Below are 19,704 nucleotides of genomic sequence, written 5' to 3'. Positions count from 1 at the left end.
AGACAAGGATGTGGATCAGTGGGGTTATGTAAAGCAGTGGTGGGAAGGAGAAAGAGGGGCAGCACGTTTTGTTTGCTTTTTTATAATGAGATGAGAAGAAAAGCTTGAGTTTATTCTGGAAGGCGTTTAATCAAACTGTCCTTACTGAAACCTGGGAAAGCAGAAGTCTTAACCGTGCTGTCTTGTGTCTGTGCCCACAGCTGTGCAAGCATGTTGTCTGTCAACTCCTCTCCCTGGGGTTCCGTGGTGCCCCGTGAGCTCAACCTGCCCTGACCAGCCGCAGGACACGTCCCTGCAGAGCCCCACCATCCAGCCATGCTGTGTTTCCTCTGGGAGAGCATCTCCATCCAGGTGCTCCTCGTCTTCCTTGTTGTTTTCCTGCTCATTGCTGACTACATGAAACACAGAAAGCCCAAGGACTTTCCTCCGCACCCCTTCTATCTCCCCATCTTGGGGCACATGTACCTGATGAACTTCAGCAATCCCATGATGACAGTACAGAAGGTAAGGGGGTGGTGTGCACTATGAGCAAGGGGATGGAGGGGATTGCAGATATACCATCCTAGCAGTGTGGGGAAGGGGTTAACCCGAAACCCATGGCCCATGAGGACTTGCAGGAGCTCACCCCAGGATGGGCATGACGTTTGCCCTTGGTCAGCAGCAACGTGGATGAAGTTTGCCCAGGCATAAAGAAGGGGACAATTATGGAGCGATCCTTTGGGCAAAGGGCAAGTCCTGACACCACGGATACTGTCACAGCTGTAGAAGCCCCATAGGTGTGAATGGGTACTAAAAGGGTATCTGGGAAGGGAAAGAAACAAAAGCTGGAAAAAACAGACAGTTGTGCAAACACCCTGTCTCCCCTCCTACTTTCAGATTCCCTAATTTTCACTCGTATCCCTGGCCAGTCCACCTGTGTCCTGACAGACACAACGATTGCAAATCCAAGCTCTTGTATTTATATCCTTTCATCACAGCTTACTGAAATATATGGGGACATATTCTGCTTGGACATGGGCAGCGCATCGTGTGTGTTTGTTAATGGGATAAGGATGGTAAAGGAAGTTCTGGTAAACCAAGGGGAAAACTTCCTGGATCGCCCTGAAATGCCTCTTGCTGGGGAGCTCTTCAGCAACAGGGGTGAGTTCTCCCTCAGGACACAGATCTCAGCCACAAAATCCAAGTGCTGACCCAGCAGAGGTCCAACACAGCTGCACATAAGGCAGAGCCCTGGAGCTTTTTCCCCCTTGGTGGAGGGATCTGTCTTGGCTCACAGTGTCGTGTTACTGTCATGACTGCTGTCTTCCAATGGGCACTTGTGGAAGCAGCAGAGGAGATTCACCTTGTCCACCCTCCGAAACTTCAGCTTGGGGAAGAAGAGCCTGGAAGAGCGCATCCAGGAGGAGCGCCGGTACCTCGTGGATGCGTTTGGGGATGAGCAGGGTAAGTGCCATGGCCCCTTATAAGCTGAGATGAAGGCAGAAACCATTAGGGCCCATTTCAATTTCACTTATGAGTCACTGCATGCTGAAAAATACCTCACCTTGCAAGTGGTGCTAGCACCCTGCCAGCATCCCAGCTCCATTCTACAGGTGATTTTCCCTTAGACTGAGAGGAGAAGGCATCTGGGTAACCCCCAAAGCGTTATTCATAGCCCACCTTCAGCTTGCTGCTCTTTGGGAGCTCTCCAGAACATCTCATATTTGGGTCATCACCAATGTTTCCAATGAATTCACATGATGTCTGCTCTTCTGCAGACCTGGCTTTCCAGCGTAAACAAACTTCTCCACAGTCTGACTGAAGTGGGACCAAGGGTGGGATGTTTGCTGCACAATGGGGCTGCCTAGCCAAGCTTGGTCAGATCCTGGGGCGGTGAGGAGTCCTGGGAATCCAGTGGCACAGGAGGGTGCCCATCAGGGGCCACGCATTTCACCCCTATTTGTTGAATAGTTTATCTCTGACAACTGAGTTTCTTTGTTCTTTTCTGGTAAGACTCAAAGAAATTTGATCATCCCCTTTGCCTTCTGCAGGAAGTCCTTTTGACCCTCACTTTAAAATCAATAACGCTGTTTCAAACATCATCTGCTCCGTCACCTTTGGCAATCCCTTCAACTACCATGACGCGGACTTCCAAAAATTGCTGCGGCTTCTAGATGAGACAGTTGACCTCCATGGGGCCATCATGAGCCAGGTACAGCCTCCTGCCACCAACATGGACAGTGTGCAGTTTTGCAGTGCCATAGTTTCTCTTCTGGAGTCAACCTAAAAACCTGCCTGCTGTAATGCCAGGTAGTGCATGAGTCTCTCTGTGACAGGAATACCAATCCCTTGTCAAGCTCTCCTGGAGCTCAGCTCTTTCTACCAACTCCAGCAATTTAGTTACTGTGGCACTGCAGGCTCCTTAGGTTTTGATATCAGAAGGTCTATTTCCATCCATTACACAATTTGTTTATATCCTTTTTTCTCCAAAGCTGTACAATGCTTTCCCATCCATAATAAAGTTCTTACCGGGACCCCACCAAACCATCTTTAAAAACTGGAGGTTGATGAGGAATTTCATGAAAGAGAGGATCGACAAACACAAGGAGATCTGGAACCCCTCGGAGAGCCGGGACTTCATCGACTGCTACCTGCAGGAGATAGCCAAGTTCAGCACCGCAGAGCAAACCCCTCTGCAGCGGGGCTTAGAAATCCAGAGGGATGAGAAATGAGTCCAAATTCTCCATCTGAGCTGCCTATGTGGCCAGTTATGAGCTTAGGATGGACATCAGGTTCAGGGCACCCATCAACAGGATGGAGGTGCAGGGGGCCAGCAGTTTCTGCCAAAATCCTTGGGATTGACTTGGACTAAGCCTGGTGTCAGAGCAGCACTCACTACTCATGCAGCACTAACACATCTCTTTGTAAAGGACAAAGGCGATGGCACCTTCCAGGAGGAAAACCTTGTGGCATGTGTGCTTGACTTGCTGTTTGCTGGGACTGAGACCTCTTCAACAAACATCCGCTGGGCTCTGCTCTTTATGGCCATGTATCCAGAAATTCAAGGTACACTTAGCAAAAGAACAGCACTTTTCCTTGCTTTTAGCCTACACAACTTTCTGAAACATTCTGACACTTTCAACCCTGGACATTTCCTGAAGGATGGTCAGTTCTGGAAAAGAGAGTCTTTTCTACCATTTTCTATAGGTAAGATTTCCTGCAAGTTGGTGCTTCTGTGCTTTTGCACTGGCATGGGGCTTTCCACTGCCCAGTGAGGACACAGAGGAAAATAGTGATGGAAAGGATAGATGTTGGCTGCACCCTGGGAGGTGCTGCTCAAGCCATGCTCTCACGGACACCCCAAAGCACCACAATCACACTCTGAGCTCTTTCTTGTCTCTCTTTACCCGCACAGAAGAGAGACGAGAGTGAATAGCATAGCATAAAATTGCCAGAGACCCTAGAAACACCTTAACCGAGCAGAGCATTGTCCGGGGCTCCTGCTCCCACATGGCTGAGTTCACTAGAGGCTTCGCTGTTGCCATCAGAAGGGACCCAGCCAACAGCTTCGCCGAGGAGATTCTTTTTACCACCCCTCTTTCCCGTACCACCATCATACACCTTCTCTGTCCCCTCTCTTTGGCGTAGCTCAAACCAACTGATCCTCCCAGCACGGGCACGTCCAGACTGAGCATATCCGCACAGCTTACCCAAGCAGGGGAGGATTCAATGAAAAGGGGTAATGTGCCTGGGCTGTGGTGCTAAGGGAAGGCAGAGGCTGTTGTGGCAGCACAAGCAGCCGGGCAGCCAGTGCAGGCTGAGGAAGCCATGGGTGACTGTCTCCGCAGGGAAGCACTCCTGCCCGGGTGAGCTGCTGGCCCGCACCAAGCTCTTCCTCTTCTTCATGGCTCTGCTCCAGAAATTCACCTTCCAGGCGCCACCAGATACCACACTCAGCCTCCAGTTCAAGCTGGGCATCACACTGGCCCCGAAACCCTACAAGATCTGTGCTGTGCCTCGGTAGGGAGCCTTGGCCACCGTCCTCACAGGGAAAATCCTTTGTCGGGGATGCTGAAAATGAGCCCTCGGCTGCTCCCCTGGGTGGTGGTAAGAACCAACCATCTCCAGGTAGCTGGGCGTTTTGTTGGTTTCTTCCCCAGCAATTGCAAATAATTTCTTTTACAAGCAGACTTCACACTCTGTATCAAAGGGGAAAGGTGATCAGCCTGGGATCTGCCAGGGCACTTTTAGGCAATAGTGCACCTTAAATCAATGAGGGACTTGGGCCTTTCCTGCTTTCATGATGGATGGCCACGCTTCCCAGTGGCAGGAGAAGGAGCAACACTTCACAGACTACAGTGTTCAGGCTATGGTTGTGAGTTGTGGAAGAGCACTACAAGCCTTTGCTTTAAAACATTCATGCAAGTACTAATTGCTAACCGGTCTTTGTTATCCTTGACTAGTAATGCATTAAAAAAGTCAGTCAAATACATCTTATTCTTGTGGATCAATAAATCCTTATCAAAACTCATTTGTAATGAGATCCTGTGCAAGGTAGAGACCAACAAAGGCCATTTCCAGCACTGATTGCAGCCTTCAGCCCTGCCTCATGTTTTTGGCAGGGGACTGGAAGACCACTGGGGCAGAAGCAGCCGCACGGCACCCGACCTATGTCCCTGCGGCATTGCTCTCCGGTAGCAGAGAGGCTGGCACTGTAACAGCAAAGGCAGTTCCTACAGAACTGATGAACATCACTGATCCTGACAGGACAAGCAAACTAGCAGGGAAACCATCAAAGTCTGTGGCTGGGTCCACATGTGTCACAGCAACAACACTGTGACACCCCCATGGAGCACAGTGCTCTCCACTCTGACAGACCCCTCAATAAATCATCTGTACTTGTAGCTATAAAAGTAATGAGTGTCATTAACAGCCATAAAATGGAAAAGGATTAAGACAATGGAACCTTTAAAGGCTTTCTAGTGAAAGCTGGTTTTGTTAATTTTAACATCCTGTCAAACATAATAGCATGTAGCATGTGTTAGTTAACTGCTATTTAAACAGGGACAATATGCTTTTTGGGTTGTTTTCTTGAATCCTACAGACAACCTACCTTTCTTATACTCTCGGAAAACACCAAGGAAGACAGAGACCTTACTAATGAAATAGTTTATCTGAGAAGTGTTAGTCAATATTAGAGCTTCAAATAAACACAGTTTTAAAGTCCCCTAAACATATCATGATGACAAAATTAGATTAAATATCAGATGTAACTTAGAGTATGCAATATTAAGAAACAGTTTCCTCACGATCATAATTTGCAAGTCTCTCAGTCAAACAGCTGTAAAAAACAAAGCAGTGATTAATCTACTAGTCCAGGAGGTGTGCTTTAGTAAGAGTTCCATAGGATTGTTGTGGAAAACCCACAAGTTATGAAAGTCAATTAACTGGTAGTTTAGTTAACTGACCACTTATGCAAGAGAAAGCAGAACTAGTGCATTAAAAGTTGTTGGGCCAGACCACAAATATGAAGAACTAATTAATTCTACCAACATAAAAAAAATGAAATGCTTCCAAATTCAGTTGCTCCCCAAGTCTTCAGAAAGCTCCTTGGAAGCCTTGGAAGTTCTACTTCTGGCCTGGCCCAGGGGCCCCAGTCCTGGCAATACAGAAGGGCTCAGCACCTGCTGTAACAACTAATCCCAGGTGAGACCAGGAAGCCAGAAGATGATCTGGCAAGTTTTTCTATATCATACCCTTTAAAACACTCTAATCAAGCACAATGCAGAATTCAGCATTTTTTTTTAAACTCAAAATTCAGCACCCTTTAATGGCTACTGTACTCACCCTGCATGAGAGAGAACGAACTATAATTTTTACTACGTCCAGGGGATTTGTAACTTATCTCCCAGCTTCCAAGCAAGTACCATCAAACCTAGACTAGGGTTGCGAAAGCTGTTGTGTAGAAAAGGATTAAAACTTCACTACAGAAGAGCAAATAAGAATGTGCACACACAAGTCAATAGGATTCTGCACCTCAGGCCTTATAATATTAACCTGGGCAATGACACAGACATGGTTTCCAGATTACACTCTAAGAGTCTTACCTAAAATACACTTACTCAAATTAATTTTATGTTCACTCAGGCCTCCCACTTAACCAGGTAATTATCATATACTTCCTGCCAACAAAAAAATCCTTAAAATAAATTACTTTGCCAAGAGAAAAAATAACCACACCTAGGCTAAGGAGGACAATAATCATAATGTTTAATGATCAGAACAACAACAACAACAAAATGCTGCTTTTTCCTTACCTCATGATAGTAGTCCATAATTCCTTGCAGAATCTTCTTTAGATTACTGGACTAATGGTTGCACATGAAAGATAAGGTTATAGGCTTTTATTAAAATTCCTAATTTCGCTGAAATAAAATAATAATCTATAATAATATGTTCACATAGCAGCTCTATCAGAGGAGCTTGTAATGATAGGGGAAGACAAATACCACAAGAGAAAGTCCTCATGCAGCAATGCTGGAACGCACTTAAACCTTCAACAGACAGTTCACGTTCCTTTAAGAGAACCTAAGAAGTCTGAGCTTAATTCTATAGGTTTTGGACCGCAAGATATTCTCAGGACAGACAATATCCAACCCCACAGACTTCTACCAATTCTTGTTTAGAATACCTTTATTCTCCAGTTGTCACCAACATCATCCTTAATGCGATTTAGCCAAGCTGCACCAAACCAAGCAACATCTCTGAAACAAAATCAAATGGTTAAACATCAACAAACACACAAATAAATGAAGATACCAGATTCCCAGCATTAAATCATCAGTTGTTTGACTACAGTATGTAATGACGCACAAACTCCTGGAGACTGGAAGTTATACCTATGTCACAGGAAACCTCTATCCTGACAGCTGAATTAAGACACTATCTTCCAGGGCAGGAGGAATTTTTGTGCATGCTTGAGCTTGCTACAGCGAGGAACACAAGGATGTGAAGGCCTTTGTCATTTGCTGACATGCTGAATGTTTATACCTGTTTACAGAAATGAAGTTATGCCCTTTAGAAGAGTACCATACATTGGTCTGGCAAAACCGTGAAGGTCGAAAGTCAATTAACTAGTGATTTAGTTACCTGACTGATTACACAAGTAAAAGTACTAAGTTAGGAATATGATAGATATGATAGAACTAATTAACACTACCAACTTAATTTAAAAAAGGAATTAAAATGCTTCCAAATTCAGTTGCTCCCCAAGCCTTCAAGAGGCTCCTCATAAGCCTAAGAAGTTCTACTTCTGGGCTGGCCAGAGAGCCTCAGTCTTGCCAACATGGAAGGGCAATTGTCAGCAAATGGCAAAATTCTGCTTTATTTTTTTTTCTTTTTTAATGCAAAATTCAGCACCCTTTAGTGGCTACTGTATTCAGCCTGCATGAGAAACAGCAAAGAATAATCATTGCTACGTCCAGGAGGAAAAAACCTAGACCAGGGCTGCTGAATGTGTTGTGTGGTGTAGAAGAGGCAGGAGCAGGTTGCTCTGCGTGCACTTGTCTGCACAGACCAGGAAATGACGGTGCTTGGAAACGGCTGCAGACCCTGGACGGCTGTTTACTTCCTCCCTACACAAACCGGATGCACCGAAACTGAAAGTCTTGAGTCAGATGGGTTGTGAAAGGTTTGCGCAACATTCTCTCTGATGTCTCTGCTGACCTTAGACTTGTTCAATGACTCTTTGTCCCAGCGAACAGTTTTTCATACGAGGAAAGTGAGAGGCGCTTGGAGCAGCTGGAGCCTCCCCCGCACAGAGAAGGCAACGCTGGGACACGGGCGGTGAGAGAAACACAGGGAGGAGGGAGCGGGGCTTGTGGAGAGCTGTGGGCTCGTGGGAACGGCACAGCGAGGCTGCCAGAAGGTTTTTAATCCCAGCCCCAAAAAGCTCCTTTCTGTCCTTTACACAAGGACGTGATTCCCTGGGGCTTTCTAAAGCAGTGGCGGGAGGTGGCAGCAAGAGTATAAGATTTCTAGTTGTGTGTTTCTTTTAAAGAGATCAGAGGAAAGGCTTGACTTTTATCTGGAAGAGGTTTAATCAAACTGTCCTTACTCCAACCTACCAAAACAGGATTCTGGACGCAGATTCCAGACCAGGTCAGCAAAAGCCACTCCATGCTGTCTTGCCTCTGTGCCCACAGCTGTGCCAGCACGTTGCCCATCTGCCACTGACCCTGGGTTTCTGTGGTGCCCCGTGATCTCGACCTTCCCTGACCTGCCGCAGGACATGTCCCTGCAGAGCCCCACCGTCCAGCCATGCTGCGTTTCCTCTGGGAGAGCATCTCCTGCCAGACGCTCCTCATCTTCCTTGTTGTTTTCCTACTCGTTGCTGACTACATGAAGCACAGAAAGCCCAAGGACTTCCCTCCCCAACCCTTCTATCTCCCCATCGTGGGGCACATGTACCTGATGAACTTCAACAATCCTATGATGACATTTCAGAAGGTAAGGGGGTGGTGTGCACTATGGGCAAGGGGAAGGAGGGGGTTGTGTCTGTGCCACCTTTACAGTGTGGGGAGGGGGTTAAGCCAAACCCCATGGCCCAGGAGGACTTGCAGGAGCTCACTCCAGGATGGGCAGGATGTTTGCCCTCAGTTGGCAGCAACGCGGATGAAGTTTGCCCAGGCATGAAGTAGGGGACAATTGTGGAGCAATCCCTTGGGCAAAGGGCAAGGCCTGACACCACGGGTGCTGTCACAGCTGTAGGTGCCCCTTAGGTCTGATCGATGACTGGAAGGATATTTGGGAAGAGAGAGACACAAAAGATGGAAAAACACAGGACTGAAAAATGGAAGCGGGAGAGTTTTGCATGATTTGTGGCCAAGAAACAACAATTCCTGAGCAATTATTTGAATAAAGATAAAAAAAATCATATGCAGACAACCAGATACTTGCGCACTGCCTCCCCTCTGCCTCCCCTCCTGCTCTAAGCTTCCCTTATTGTCACTTGCGTCTCCAGCCAGGCCATCCCCATCCTGACAGACACAATGATTGCAAATCCAAGCCCTCCTATTTATTTATTTCTTTCCCAGCTTACTGAAAAATACGGGAACATCTTCAGCGTTGAGATGGGGACGTCATCATTTGTGATCGTTAATGGGCTGCGCCTGGTTAAGGAAGTTCTTGTAAACCAAGGAGAAAACTTCCTGGATCGCCCAGAAATGCCTCTTGATGGGGATGTCTTCAGCAACAGTGGTGAGTTTTCCCTCAGGACACAGATCTCGGCTATAAAATCAAATCATTTACCTTTTGGAGGTCCAACACATTTGGAGATAAAACAGAGCCCTGGAGCTTTTTCTCCTTGGTGGAGGGATCTGTCTTGGCTCACAGTGTCGTGTTTCTGGCAGGACTGATCTTTTCCAATGGGCACTTGTGGAAGCAGCAGAGGAGATTCACCTTGTCCACCCTCCGAAACTTCAGCTTGGGGAAGAAGAGCCTGGAGGAGCGCATCCAGGAGGAGTGCCGGTACCTCGTGGATGCGTTTGGGGATGAGCAGGGTAAGTGCCATGGCCCCTTATAAGCTGAGATGAAGGCAGAAACCAGTATGGCCCATTATACTATCACAGGTCACTGCAAGCTGAGAAATAACTCACCTTGCAAGCGGTGCTAGCACCCTGCCAGCATCCCAGCTCCATTCTACAGGTCATTTTCCTTCATACTGACAGGTAAATGCAGCTGGGTAACCCCAAACCATTATTCATAGCCCAGCTTGAGCCTGCTGCTGTCTTAGAGATCTCCAGAACATCCCGTGTGTGTAAGCACCAATGTTTCCAATGAATTCACATGATGTCTGCTCTTCTGCAGACCTGGCTTTCCAGCGTAAACAAACTTCTCCACAGTCTGACTGAAGTGGGACCAAGGGTGGGATGTTTGCTGCACAATGGGGCTGCCCAGCCAAGCTTGGTCAGATCCTGGGGCGGTGAGAAGTCCTGGGAATCCAGTGGCACAGGAGGGTGCCACTCAGGGTCCACTCATTTCACTCCTATTTTTTGAATACTTTACCTCTGAAAACTGTGTTTCTTTGTGCTTTTCTGGTAAGACTTGAAGAAAATTGATCATTCCCTTTGCCTTCTGCAGGGAGTCCTTTTGACCCTCACTTGAAAATCAATAAAGCCATTTCAAACATCATCTGCTCCCTCACCTTTGGGAATCGCTTCGACTACCATGATGAGGACTTCCAAAAGTTGCTGCAGCTGATAGACGAAATTATTCGCCTCCATGGGGCCATCACGACCCAGGTATGAACATGTACAGTGTGCAGTTTTGCAGAGCCATATTTTTCAAGCTGTACAATTTCCATGTCACTTTCTCTCACCCAACATTCCCTTTCCTGCCCATTAACTGCCAGCCTGCCTGCTGTAATGCCAAGTAGTGCATGAGTCTCTCTGTGACAGGAATACCAATCCCTTGTCAAGCTCTCCTGGAGCTCAGCTCTTTCCACCAACTCCAGCAATTTAGTCAGTGTGGCACTGCAGGCTCCTCAGGTATTGATAACAGAAGGGCTTTTTCTATCCATTACATAATTTGTTTATCTCCTTTTCTCTCCAAAGCTGTACAATGTTTTCCCATCCATAATGAAGTTCTTACCCGGACCCCACCAAACCATTTTTAGAAAGGTAAGATTGCTGAAAAGTTTTGTGAAAGAGAGGATCGACAAACACAAGGAGGACTGGAACCCCTCGGAGAGCCGGGACTTCATCGACTGCTACCTGCAGGAGATAGCCAAGGTCAGCACTGCAGAGCAAACCCCTCTGCAGCGGGGCTTAGAAATCCAGAGGGATGAGAAATGAGCCCAAATTTTCCATCTGAGCTGCCTGTGTGGCCAGTTATGAGCTTAGGATGGACATCAGGTTCAGGGCACCCATCAATAGGATGGAGGTGCAGGGGGCCAGGAGTTTCTGCCAAAAACCATGGTGCTCGAGTGGACTAAGCCTGGTGTCAGGGCAGCCCTTGCTGTTCGCGCAACACTAACACATTTTTTTGTAAAGGACAACGGTGATGGCACCATCCAGGAGGAAAACCTCGTGACATGTGTGCTCGACTTGCTGTTTGCTGGGACTGAGACCTCTTCAACAACCATCCGCTGGGCTCTGCTGTATATGGCCATGTATCCAGAAATTCAAGGTAAACTATTAGCAATTTCCCATGGTTTAGCTCTCACGGCTTTGTCAAACCCTCTTTTCAGTGAGAAATGGTTAATATCTGTGCACTCATACAACAGAGGTGCAAATAGTGGCAGGTGTCCTAGGTCAGTACCTGGGGAATCACCACAGCAACAACCCCGTGATGTTCAAAATTTGATGGCTTTTTGGTTCTGGGGGTGGTGGGGATTTTTTCTGTTCATTTTTCTCTTACTTTATCTGATCCTTACTGTTTCCCACCAGCCCGCGTGCAAGCAGAGATCGACACGGTCATCGGGCAGGCGCGGCAGCCAGCCCTGGATGACAGGAGCAACATGCCCTACACCAACGCTGTCATCCATGAAGTGCAGAGGAAAAGCAACATTGTGCCTTTAGGCGTGCCAAGAATGACAGTGAAGGACACAGTCGTGGATGGCTTCCGCATACCAAAGGTAACCCCACTGTTGATCAGTGGGACTTTAGCAAGAGACTCCCCATTCCCCAGGAATGTTTCACCAACCCAGGTCCATCCTATGCAGACAGGAGTAGAGACAGAGCTACTCTGCCCTGGCCACAGTTCACTCCTATTGAACATGTATTTCTGCCTACCAAACAATGTTCTCCAGCACATTGAGTGGTGCAGAACGATGGGGTTGAAACCCCAACTGCACACACCGTTGAGGCACAGATCCATTCTTACAGTTTTTACACAAACTTGGGCCCAAGACTAGAGCAGATAAAAGCGATGAGGGAAAAACATGGGTCTATAGTCATTGCCTCTCTGAACAGACACAAGGAGGAACTGCATGGAGTGCTGGATAAATGATTGCAGCAGAATTTGACTATGGATGTTCTTCAAGGAAAAGACACAGAAAAATAAAAATGAAGATAAAGATGCCTCACCTACTCTCAGTAACAAAAAACATGCAATTTACTTTTATTTGTCTCCTCTTAGGGAACTGCTTTGGCCCCAAATTTAACTACCGTGATGTTTGACAAGAACAAGTGGGAAACCCCTGACACTTTCAACCCTGGACATTTCCTAAAGGATGGGCAGTTCTGGAAAAGAGAGTCTTTTCTACCATTTTCTATAGGTAAGATTTCCTGCAAGTTGGTGCTTCTGCACTGGCATGGGGCTTCCCACTACACAGTGAGGACACAGGGGAAAAGAGTGATGGAAAGGACAGATATTGGCTGCACCCTGGGAGCTGCTGCTCAAGCCATGCTCTCATGGACACCCCAAAGCACAACAACCACACTCTGAGCTCTTTCTTGTCTCTCTTCACCTGCATAGAAGAGAGATGAGAGTGAATAGCATACCATAAAATTGCCAGAGACCTTAGAAACCCCTTCACCAAGCAGAGCATTGCCATGGGCTCCTGCTCCCACATGGCTGAGATCACTAGAGGCCTCACCGTTGCTATCACAGGGGACCCAGCCAATAGCTTCACCGAGGACATTCTTTTTACCACCCCTCTTTCCCGTACCACCATCATACACCTTCTGTCCCCTCTCTTTGGTATAGATCAAACTCCCAGCGTAGGCACGTCCAGACCATACATGTCAGCACAGCTTATCCAAGGAGGGGAGGATTCACTGCTTGTACATACGGTTACACACACGTGCCCTCTAAAGTCCTGCTTTGGGGGCACAGCCCATGTTGTAGCGCCAATGCAATTGTTAGGGAGCCCAGTTTGGGATGAAAAACACATCCTTGAAAGGGGGTAACGTGCGTGGGCTGTGCTGCTAAGAGAAGGCAGAGGCAGTTGTGGCAGCAAAAGCAGCCGGGCAGCCAGCGCAGGCTGAGGAAGCCATGGGTGACTGTCTCCGCAGGGAAGCGCTCCTGCCCGGGTGAGCTGCTGGCCCGCACCGAGCTCTTCCTCTTCTTCACGGCTCTGCTCCAGAAATTCACCTTCCAGGCGCCACCGGACACCACACTCAGCCTCCAGTTCAAGATGACCATGACACTGATCCCGAAACCCTACAAGATCTGTGCTGTGCCTCGGTAGGGAAGCCTTGGCCACCGTCCTCACAGGGAAAATCCTTTGTCGGGGATGCTGAAAATGAGCCCTCAGCTGCTCCCCTGGGTGGTGGTAACAACCTCTCACCTCCAAGGAGAGGCTGGGGGATTTGTTGGTTTCTTCCCCAGCAATTGCAAATAATTTCTTTTACAAGCAGACTTCACACTCTGTATCACATGGGAAAGGTGATCAGCCTGGGATCTGCCAGGGCAGTTTGAGGCTTGCAATAGTGCACCTTAAATCAATGAGGGGCTTGGGCCTTTCCTGCTTTCATGATGGATGGCCACGCTTCCCCGTGGCAGGAGAAGGAGCAATACTTCACAGACTGCAGTGTTCAGGCTATGGTTGTGAGTTGTGGAAGTGCACTACTAGCCTTTGCTTTATAATATTCATAGAAGTACTAATTGCCAACCGTTCGTGACTTTGTTAAACTTGACTTGTAATCCATTAGAAAAAAAAAAGTCACTCCAACATCTATTTCTTTTGCATCAAGAAATTCTTACCAAAACACTTTTGTCATGAAGCATTCTGCAAAGTGAAGACCACTAAAGGCCATTTCCAGCACTGGCTGTAGCCTTCTGCCCTGCCCCATGTTTCGGGAGGGGGGCAGGAGGCTGCAAGCCCACCCAGGCAGAGGCAGCCACACAGCACCCGACCCATGTCCCTGCGGCATTGCTCTCCGGTAGCAGAGAGGCTGGCACTGTAACAGCAAAGGCAGTTCCTACAGAACTGATTAAAATCACTGACCCTGACAGGACAAGCAGACTAGCAGGGAAACCATCAAAGCCTATGGCCGGGACCTGGCATGGCACAGCAACAACACTGTGACACCCCCATGGAGCACAGTGCTTTCCACTCTGACAGACCCCTCAATAAATTATCTGTACTTGTAGCCATAAAATTAATAAGTTCTGCCTCTTACAACCTGCTAAGTCCTCCCCATTTACCTGCCCGGCATCACCGAGTGGCTGGTGTGCCCGGGGGGCAGACGGGTGAGCTCCAGCAACACATAGTGCACAGCTGAGCCCGCTGCACTCAACAGCCTGGTGAAGAAAAGGGTCCCTGGGAAAATACCAGCAGCAAATTTTGATCATTTTAAACCATGACATGCAAAGTGAAACAGTTCCGGGATTGGCAAGTGATGGTTCACACCAGCAAATGCATCAACTTGGTAATAATTGCACCATGGAACCCTGGCAAGGCCCCTGGGCACAGTGATCTATAGCTCCCGGCAGTGGGGGCTAGATGGCAGGAACCCCTGGCATAGCACAGCACTGATAACATGCACCTTCACCTCCTGCTCACCTGCTGAGAAGCTAGGAGAAAGCAATAATTTCCTGCTCATTTGCAGTTTTTGCTGAAGTAATTTTTGCCTCTGTTTTCCTTGAGGATTCCAGTGTCTCTGAGAACTAAGTCATTTCCTAAAGGAATTAAAAACATTTTTTAGATGTAAGCATTAATGCGTAGGCAGGTTTTAAATTGTTTTGTCTTAATCTGTCTTTTCTTGTCTGAGTTTAGGGAGAAGGCAGCAGGGAATGGTGGGCTGGCCCTACAGACCTGCCCACTAAAAGGCAGAAACACCCTGTGGCCAAGCATAGCCATACAACAGAAAGGAAAATTTATAGCAGGTTAACATGTTTTCTCATAAAGCTCCTTCCAGCACGGGGCTTGGTGGGGAAGCTCTGCGCTGCGCCCCCCGCCCCCCCCGATTTTGTGTGCCAGGCACAAGTAGATGGAAATAAGAGGTTGAACTAAGATGCTCTTTCTGGCACTTCAGGCTCTGGTTTCACAGATCCATAAGGTGGAGGTGTGAGAAAACACGATGGGAACCAAACAAATCTATTTATAAAATGTAGGAGACTTGACCATCTTCCCACTAGAAGAGGAGACATCCCCAACTACAGCTGTCCATCCCTTCCCTCCCCCTGCCAGCTGCCCTCCTGACCTGCTCCTGGCAAAGGACTGCCACATCTTCACAGCAGAAATCAAAAAGTTCTAAGCCTTATGTTCTTTCTTCTCCTACCTTGGAAGAAGCAGAAGGGGAAGGCTGAAGTGGGCTTCTTGCCTGTAATCAACTGGGAACGGGACATGGGGGCAGTGATCAGTTTCTGTTGTGTGCAGCATCACTCTCAAAGCACTTTCAGTTTGCAGGTGTCATCTGCCTTGTTTTTTTTCCACTCCTTGGCTCAGGGTCCCATTTCCTTTCCCAGGCTGCTGTTAGATTCAAGTACTTCCTCCCCCTCCTCCCCAGGTCTCCACTGGCTTAGCTGTACTCTGAGCAGAACACATTTCACAGGACCATTTTGCACATGCACTTCTTGAATATTTCACTTCCTCCACACAAACCATCTCCCATGCACAGCTGACCTCACCTGCCTTTGCACTGGGGCTGGACTCGTGCACCTCTCAGGGCGACTCCTCGCCTAAACATACAAACCTTCTGCTGCAGTGCTCTGAAGAAGCTACCAGAAAAGGTGTAAGGAAACAGGGTTGTAGTGGCAGAGCCCCCTCCGCCCTGGGGGGATGGGGTTGTCGCCAGCCTGGCTGAGAGGTGAAGCCAGAGACAAAAGAAACTAAAGGAGCACCATTAGAAGGTAACAATGAGTGAGCAATCGCCGGACACGTGCGTGCAGAGCGCGTGGACAGTACCTGCAGCCTATGACGTTATTGTATAGCACGAGTTACAACCAATCACATTGTTGTAAGGCACGTGGACAGGGCAGCTTTGCTATAAAGCTAGCCCGGTCCGACAATAAAGCGAACTCTGTGAACATCACATTGGTGTGTCAGGTTGTCTCGCATGGAAAAAGCAACACAGGGTCACAGACCCAGGCTCCACACAGGCATTCTGCATTTGAATACAGCATCTTGTGACCAAACACATGTAACATGACAGTTTAGATGGTGTAATTATAACAATGTACAAATCCAGTTCATACGTTGCCCAGAAATATGGATACTTACAGCAGCTAGGAACTATTAAATACATTGCCTGGAATAAAGACACCTGAGACTTAATTTTAAAAATCTTCATGTGAATATAAAATAATTCTTTCCAAAGGAAAATAAAACAAAAATTTTAAAATTAGTGCAATTTTTCAAATTCTATGCAACCAAGTGTTTACATTTGTTTGAAACAGAAGATGTAGACACAGATACACTGAAAACCTTAACTCCAGCTTGACTAGTGAGGAGAAGGGAAAAAGAGCAAAGAAATTAAGAAAATGAGTTTACTAGACACTAACAACTTGTAAACAAGTGTTTCCATGTTATAATTACTAAACTATGTACGGCTACCTAAATAAAACATCAGTATTGCTTAAATTACTTATTTCCAAGTAAGTGTATGCTGCAGAAAATAAGGTACCCATATATATATATTTTTAAAGAACAAAAAAAATCAGCTAGGTGAAAATTTCTTTTCAGGTAATGTTTCTTACATCTACTATAATACAGTTGTTGCAAAAGAATCTTCTCAAAACTGCTGCCTGATCCACCTTGAGTAAAAGAACCTACTAGTTAAATTTGTATTATTGCTACAAAGCACTTCCATAGTGCTTATTCTTAATCTTATATATTAAAAAAAATATTAAGAAGTGATATGTCAATCAAAAATATTTTTGTTTCTTTGGATCTATTTTACCCGTTTTACTAGAAACTGGCTAAAGTTACTAATAATGCTGAGTAAATTCAGCAGTATTTAATGATTTCACCGCCTAATTTCAATCTGTCCCTACCTGTGCTGTCTGGGCATGATACAAATTCATCTTGCAGAGAAAAGAAGCCTCTTTCTTTGTCCTGCCTCAGCAGTGGTGCATGTTGCATCAAAAAACATTGTATTGATATTGTTCTGCTGCTATATGTTGCATACATCTCAGCTGTAACACAGCAATGTTATATGTAGTTTTTTTTGTTTGATATGAATGAAGTTAACATTAAAATGATACTTATTCTAATGATCCCTTCTGCACAGCCAGGTAAGCTGAAGTGAATACAACATCGTGGCTTATAATGAAACATTAATTTCTAGAGATCAGTTCCTCACTCATAGGATGTAACCTAAGTTTAACCAGTTATAAACCAGCCACTCTTAAACAGGTTGTCAATACCAAAGAAACGCTGAAGTTATATTCACAACCTTAACGTTTAACAGTTTGGAGAACGTCTCAAGTACATAAGATTTTATCTAGTACCTGAAAACCGGATTTTTGGCAACCCAAACAAGACTATGGGGGGCAACCTTGCCCTGAAAAAGGCTGTTCCCTCTCTGTAGTTCTGTAATCAAATTCTTCCATCACTAGGCAGAAGACAAGCTTCCAATTAAGCGATAGGGAGGTTCTTGGTCATTTTTGGTCCCAGGGTCTGCAGTTTTGAGAAGCATATAAAGACATTTGCTCCAAATTTACACTATTCTTTACCTGATATGACTACTGACACAGCTCAACTACTGTGAGAAGTACAACAAATGCATCAAGACTACTAACTAGATGAGTATTTGAAAGACGCCCATGAAAGTTTCCATGCTGTAAAGAACAAGTTTTAAGAGACCCACTCAACACCATCAGGGACAGTTTCACATTTCACTAGAACACATCTAACTACCAGGCTTCAGAAATGCAAGCATCTTGCACTGCTCAGCACCATCTCCCACCCCACTAGCAGATCAAACGAGCAATTGTACCTTAAAAATACAAACCCCAATAATATCACTGCAGCAATAAAAGACCTCAAACCCCAAAAGGTAGTCCAAAGAAGAACAGAATCCTCAAGAACACAACCTGACAGACAAAACTGCCCAACAGCAGTTTGTCTGGTGTATTCTCCACTGATACCACATGTAGCATGAGAATGGCTTTTAAACAACCCCTTGTGTAGACAGAAGTTTTAAAAGAAGAAATCTCTTAAATGCCTAAATGTATGGCACTAAAACCATCACCACAACTAAGAAACAACACTAGCTAAGCACTAAAAATGGATACTTCCCACTTCTCTAGCAATGCATGCAATGCCCAATTAAGAATTTAAGATGCTGGGGAAGAAAGAAATCAAAGAACAAGCCATACTGAGGGGCATACAAAATGGAAGACTACTCAAATTTCACCATTCAAAACTTATATTCTGCAAAGCTGAACCCTGCTCTCAAATCAAAGATAGCCTTGATGGTGAAGATAGACATATGCTTTCCTTCATGCATATGGTTGAATTTTAAATTAGATCACAGACTGGTACAGCACCCTCAAGTATTTAGTTTAACAGCTGCTGCAATTTTATTTTCTTTAACTACACGTATAATGAATTTGGTCTTGACCATTTGCAAAGAAGAGTGGACATTAATGGGAGAGGTGCCTGAGGACTGGAGGAAAGCAAATGTCACTCCAGTCTTCAAAAAGGGCAAGGAGGACCTGGGTAACTATAGACCGGTCAGCCTCACCTCCATCCCTGGGAAACTGATGGAACAACTTATCCTTGGTGCCATCTCAAGGCATATCAAGGATAAGAGGGTCATTAGGGGCAGTCAACATGGCTTCACAAAGGGGAAGTTGTGCTTGACCAACCTCATTGACTTTTACGAGGACATAAGAAGGCAGATAGATGATGGCAGAGCAGGGGATGTGGTCTACCTTGACTTCAGTAAGGCATTTGACACAGTCTCCCACAGCATCCTTACAGCTAAACTGAGGGAGTGCACTCTGGATGATCAGGCAGTGAGGTGGACTCAGGCAGTAAGTCATGGTCAATGGGGCAGAGTCCAGTTGGAGGCCTGTATCTAGTGGAGTGCCTCAGGGGTCAGTACTGGGGTAGATATTATTCAATATATTCATCAATGATTGGGATGAGGGAATAAGAGTGTACTATCAGCACGTTTGCTGATGACACCAAGCTGGGTGGAATGGCTGACACACCAGAAGACTGTGCTGCCATCTAGAGACCTGGACAGGCTGGAGAGTTGGGCGGGGAAAAATGTAATAAAATATAACAAGGGAAAGTGTAGAGTATTGCATCTGGGTAGGAACAATCCCAGCTTCCAGTATAAATTGGGGAATGACCTATTATAGAGCAGCTTAGGGGAAAGGGACCTGGCGGTCCTGGTGGACAGCAGGATGACCATGAGCCAGCACTGGGCCCTTGTGGCCAGGAAGACCAATGGCATCTGGGGTATATTAAAAGGAGGGTGGTTAGTAGGTCGAGAGAAGTTCTCCTTCCCCTCTACTCTGCCCTGGTAAGACTACACCAGAAATACTGTGTCCAGTTCTGGGCCCCTCAGTTCCAGAACGACAGGGAACTGCTGGAAAGAGTCCAGTGCAGGGCAACAAAGATGATTAAGGGAGTGGAGCATCTCCCATGTGAGGAGAGACCAAGGGAGCTGGGTCTCTTTAGCTTGGAGGAGACTGAGGGGTGACCTCATTAATGTTTACAAATACATAAAGGGTGAGTGTCACGAGGATGGAGCCAGGCTCTTCTTGGTGACAACCAACGGTAGGACAAGGGGTAATGGATTCACACTGGAACACAAGAGGTTC

The 19,704-nt window shown here is 46.5% G+C and overlaps 2 protein-coding genes across 3 annotated transcripts; both read left to right on the top strand.

The window, feature by feature from the left end:
- Positions 1–315: 315 nt before the first annotated feature.
- On the top strand, positions 316–13,171 carry LOC308043228 (cytochrome P450 2J2-like; the record flags this gene model as incomplete). 2 transcript variants are annotated; one of them, XM_080349163.1, is made up of 9 exons in its annotated part: positions 316–504; positions 9,075–9,237; positions 9,390–9,539; positions 10,120–10,280; positions 10,593–10,769; positions 11,031–11,166; positions 11,427–11,614; positions 12,118–12,256; positions 12,996–13,171. In XM_080349163.1, the coding sequence occupies 9 exons, from the start codon at positions 316–318 to the stop codon at positions 13,169–13,171; spliced, it is 1,479 nt and encodes a 492-aa protein (XP_080205289.1). The 2 variants fall into 2 exon arrangements, with proteins under 2 accessions (XP_080205289.1, XP_080205288.1); XM_080349162.1 differs by lacking the exon at positions 316–504 and adding an exon at positions 8,299–8,487.
- On the top strand, positions 1,014–2,711 carry LOC308042897 (cytochrome P450 2J2-like; the record flags this gene model as incomplete). The annotated part of the gene is made up of 4 exons (XM_080348664.1): positions 1,014–1,140; positions 1,294–1,443; positions 2,031–2,191; positions 2,472–2,711. The coding sequence occupies 4 exons, from the start codon at positions 1,014–1,016 to the stop codon at positions 2,709–2,711; spliced, it is 678 nt and encodes a 225-aa protein (XP_080204790.1).
- Positions 13,172–19,704: the final 6,533 nt, after the last annotated feature.

Source organism: Nesoenas mayeri (assembly GCF_963082525.1).
Source record: "Nesoenas mayeri genome assembly, chromosome: 8".
In the NCBI taxonomy this organism is placed as follows: Eukaryota; Metazoa; Chordata; class Aves; order Columbiformes; family Columbidae; genus Nesoenas; species Nesoenas mayeri.
Note: the sequence above shows the minus strand (reverse complement) of the source record. Positions and strands in the feature narration are given on the sequence as shown.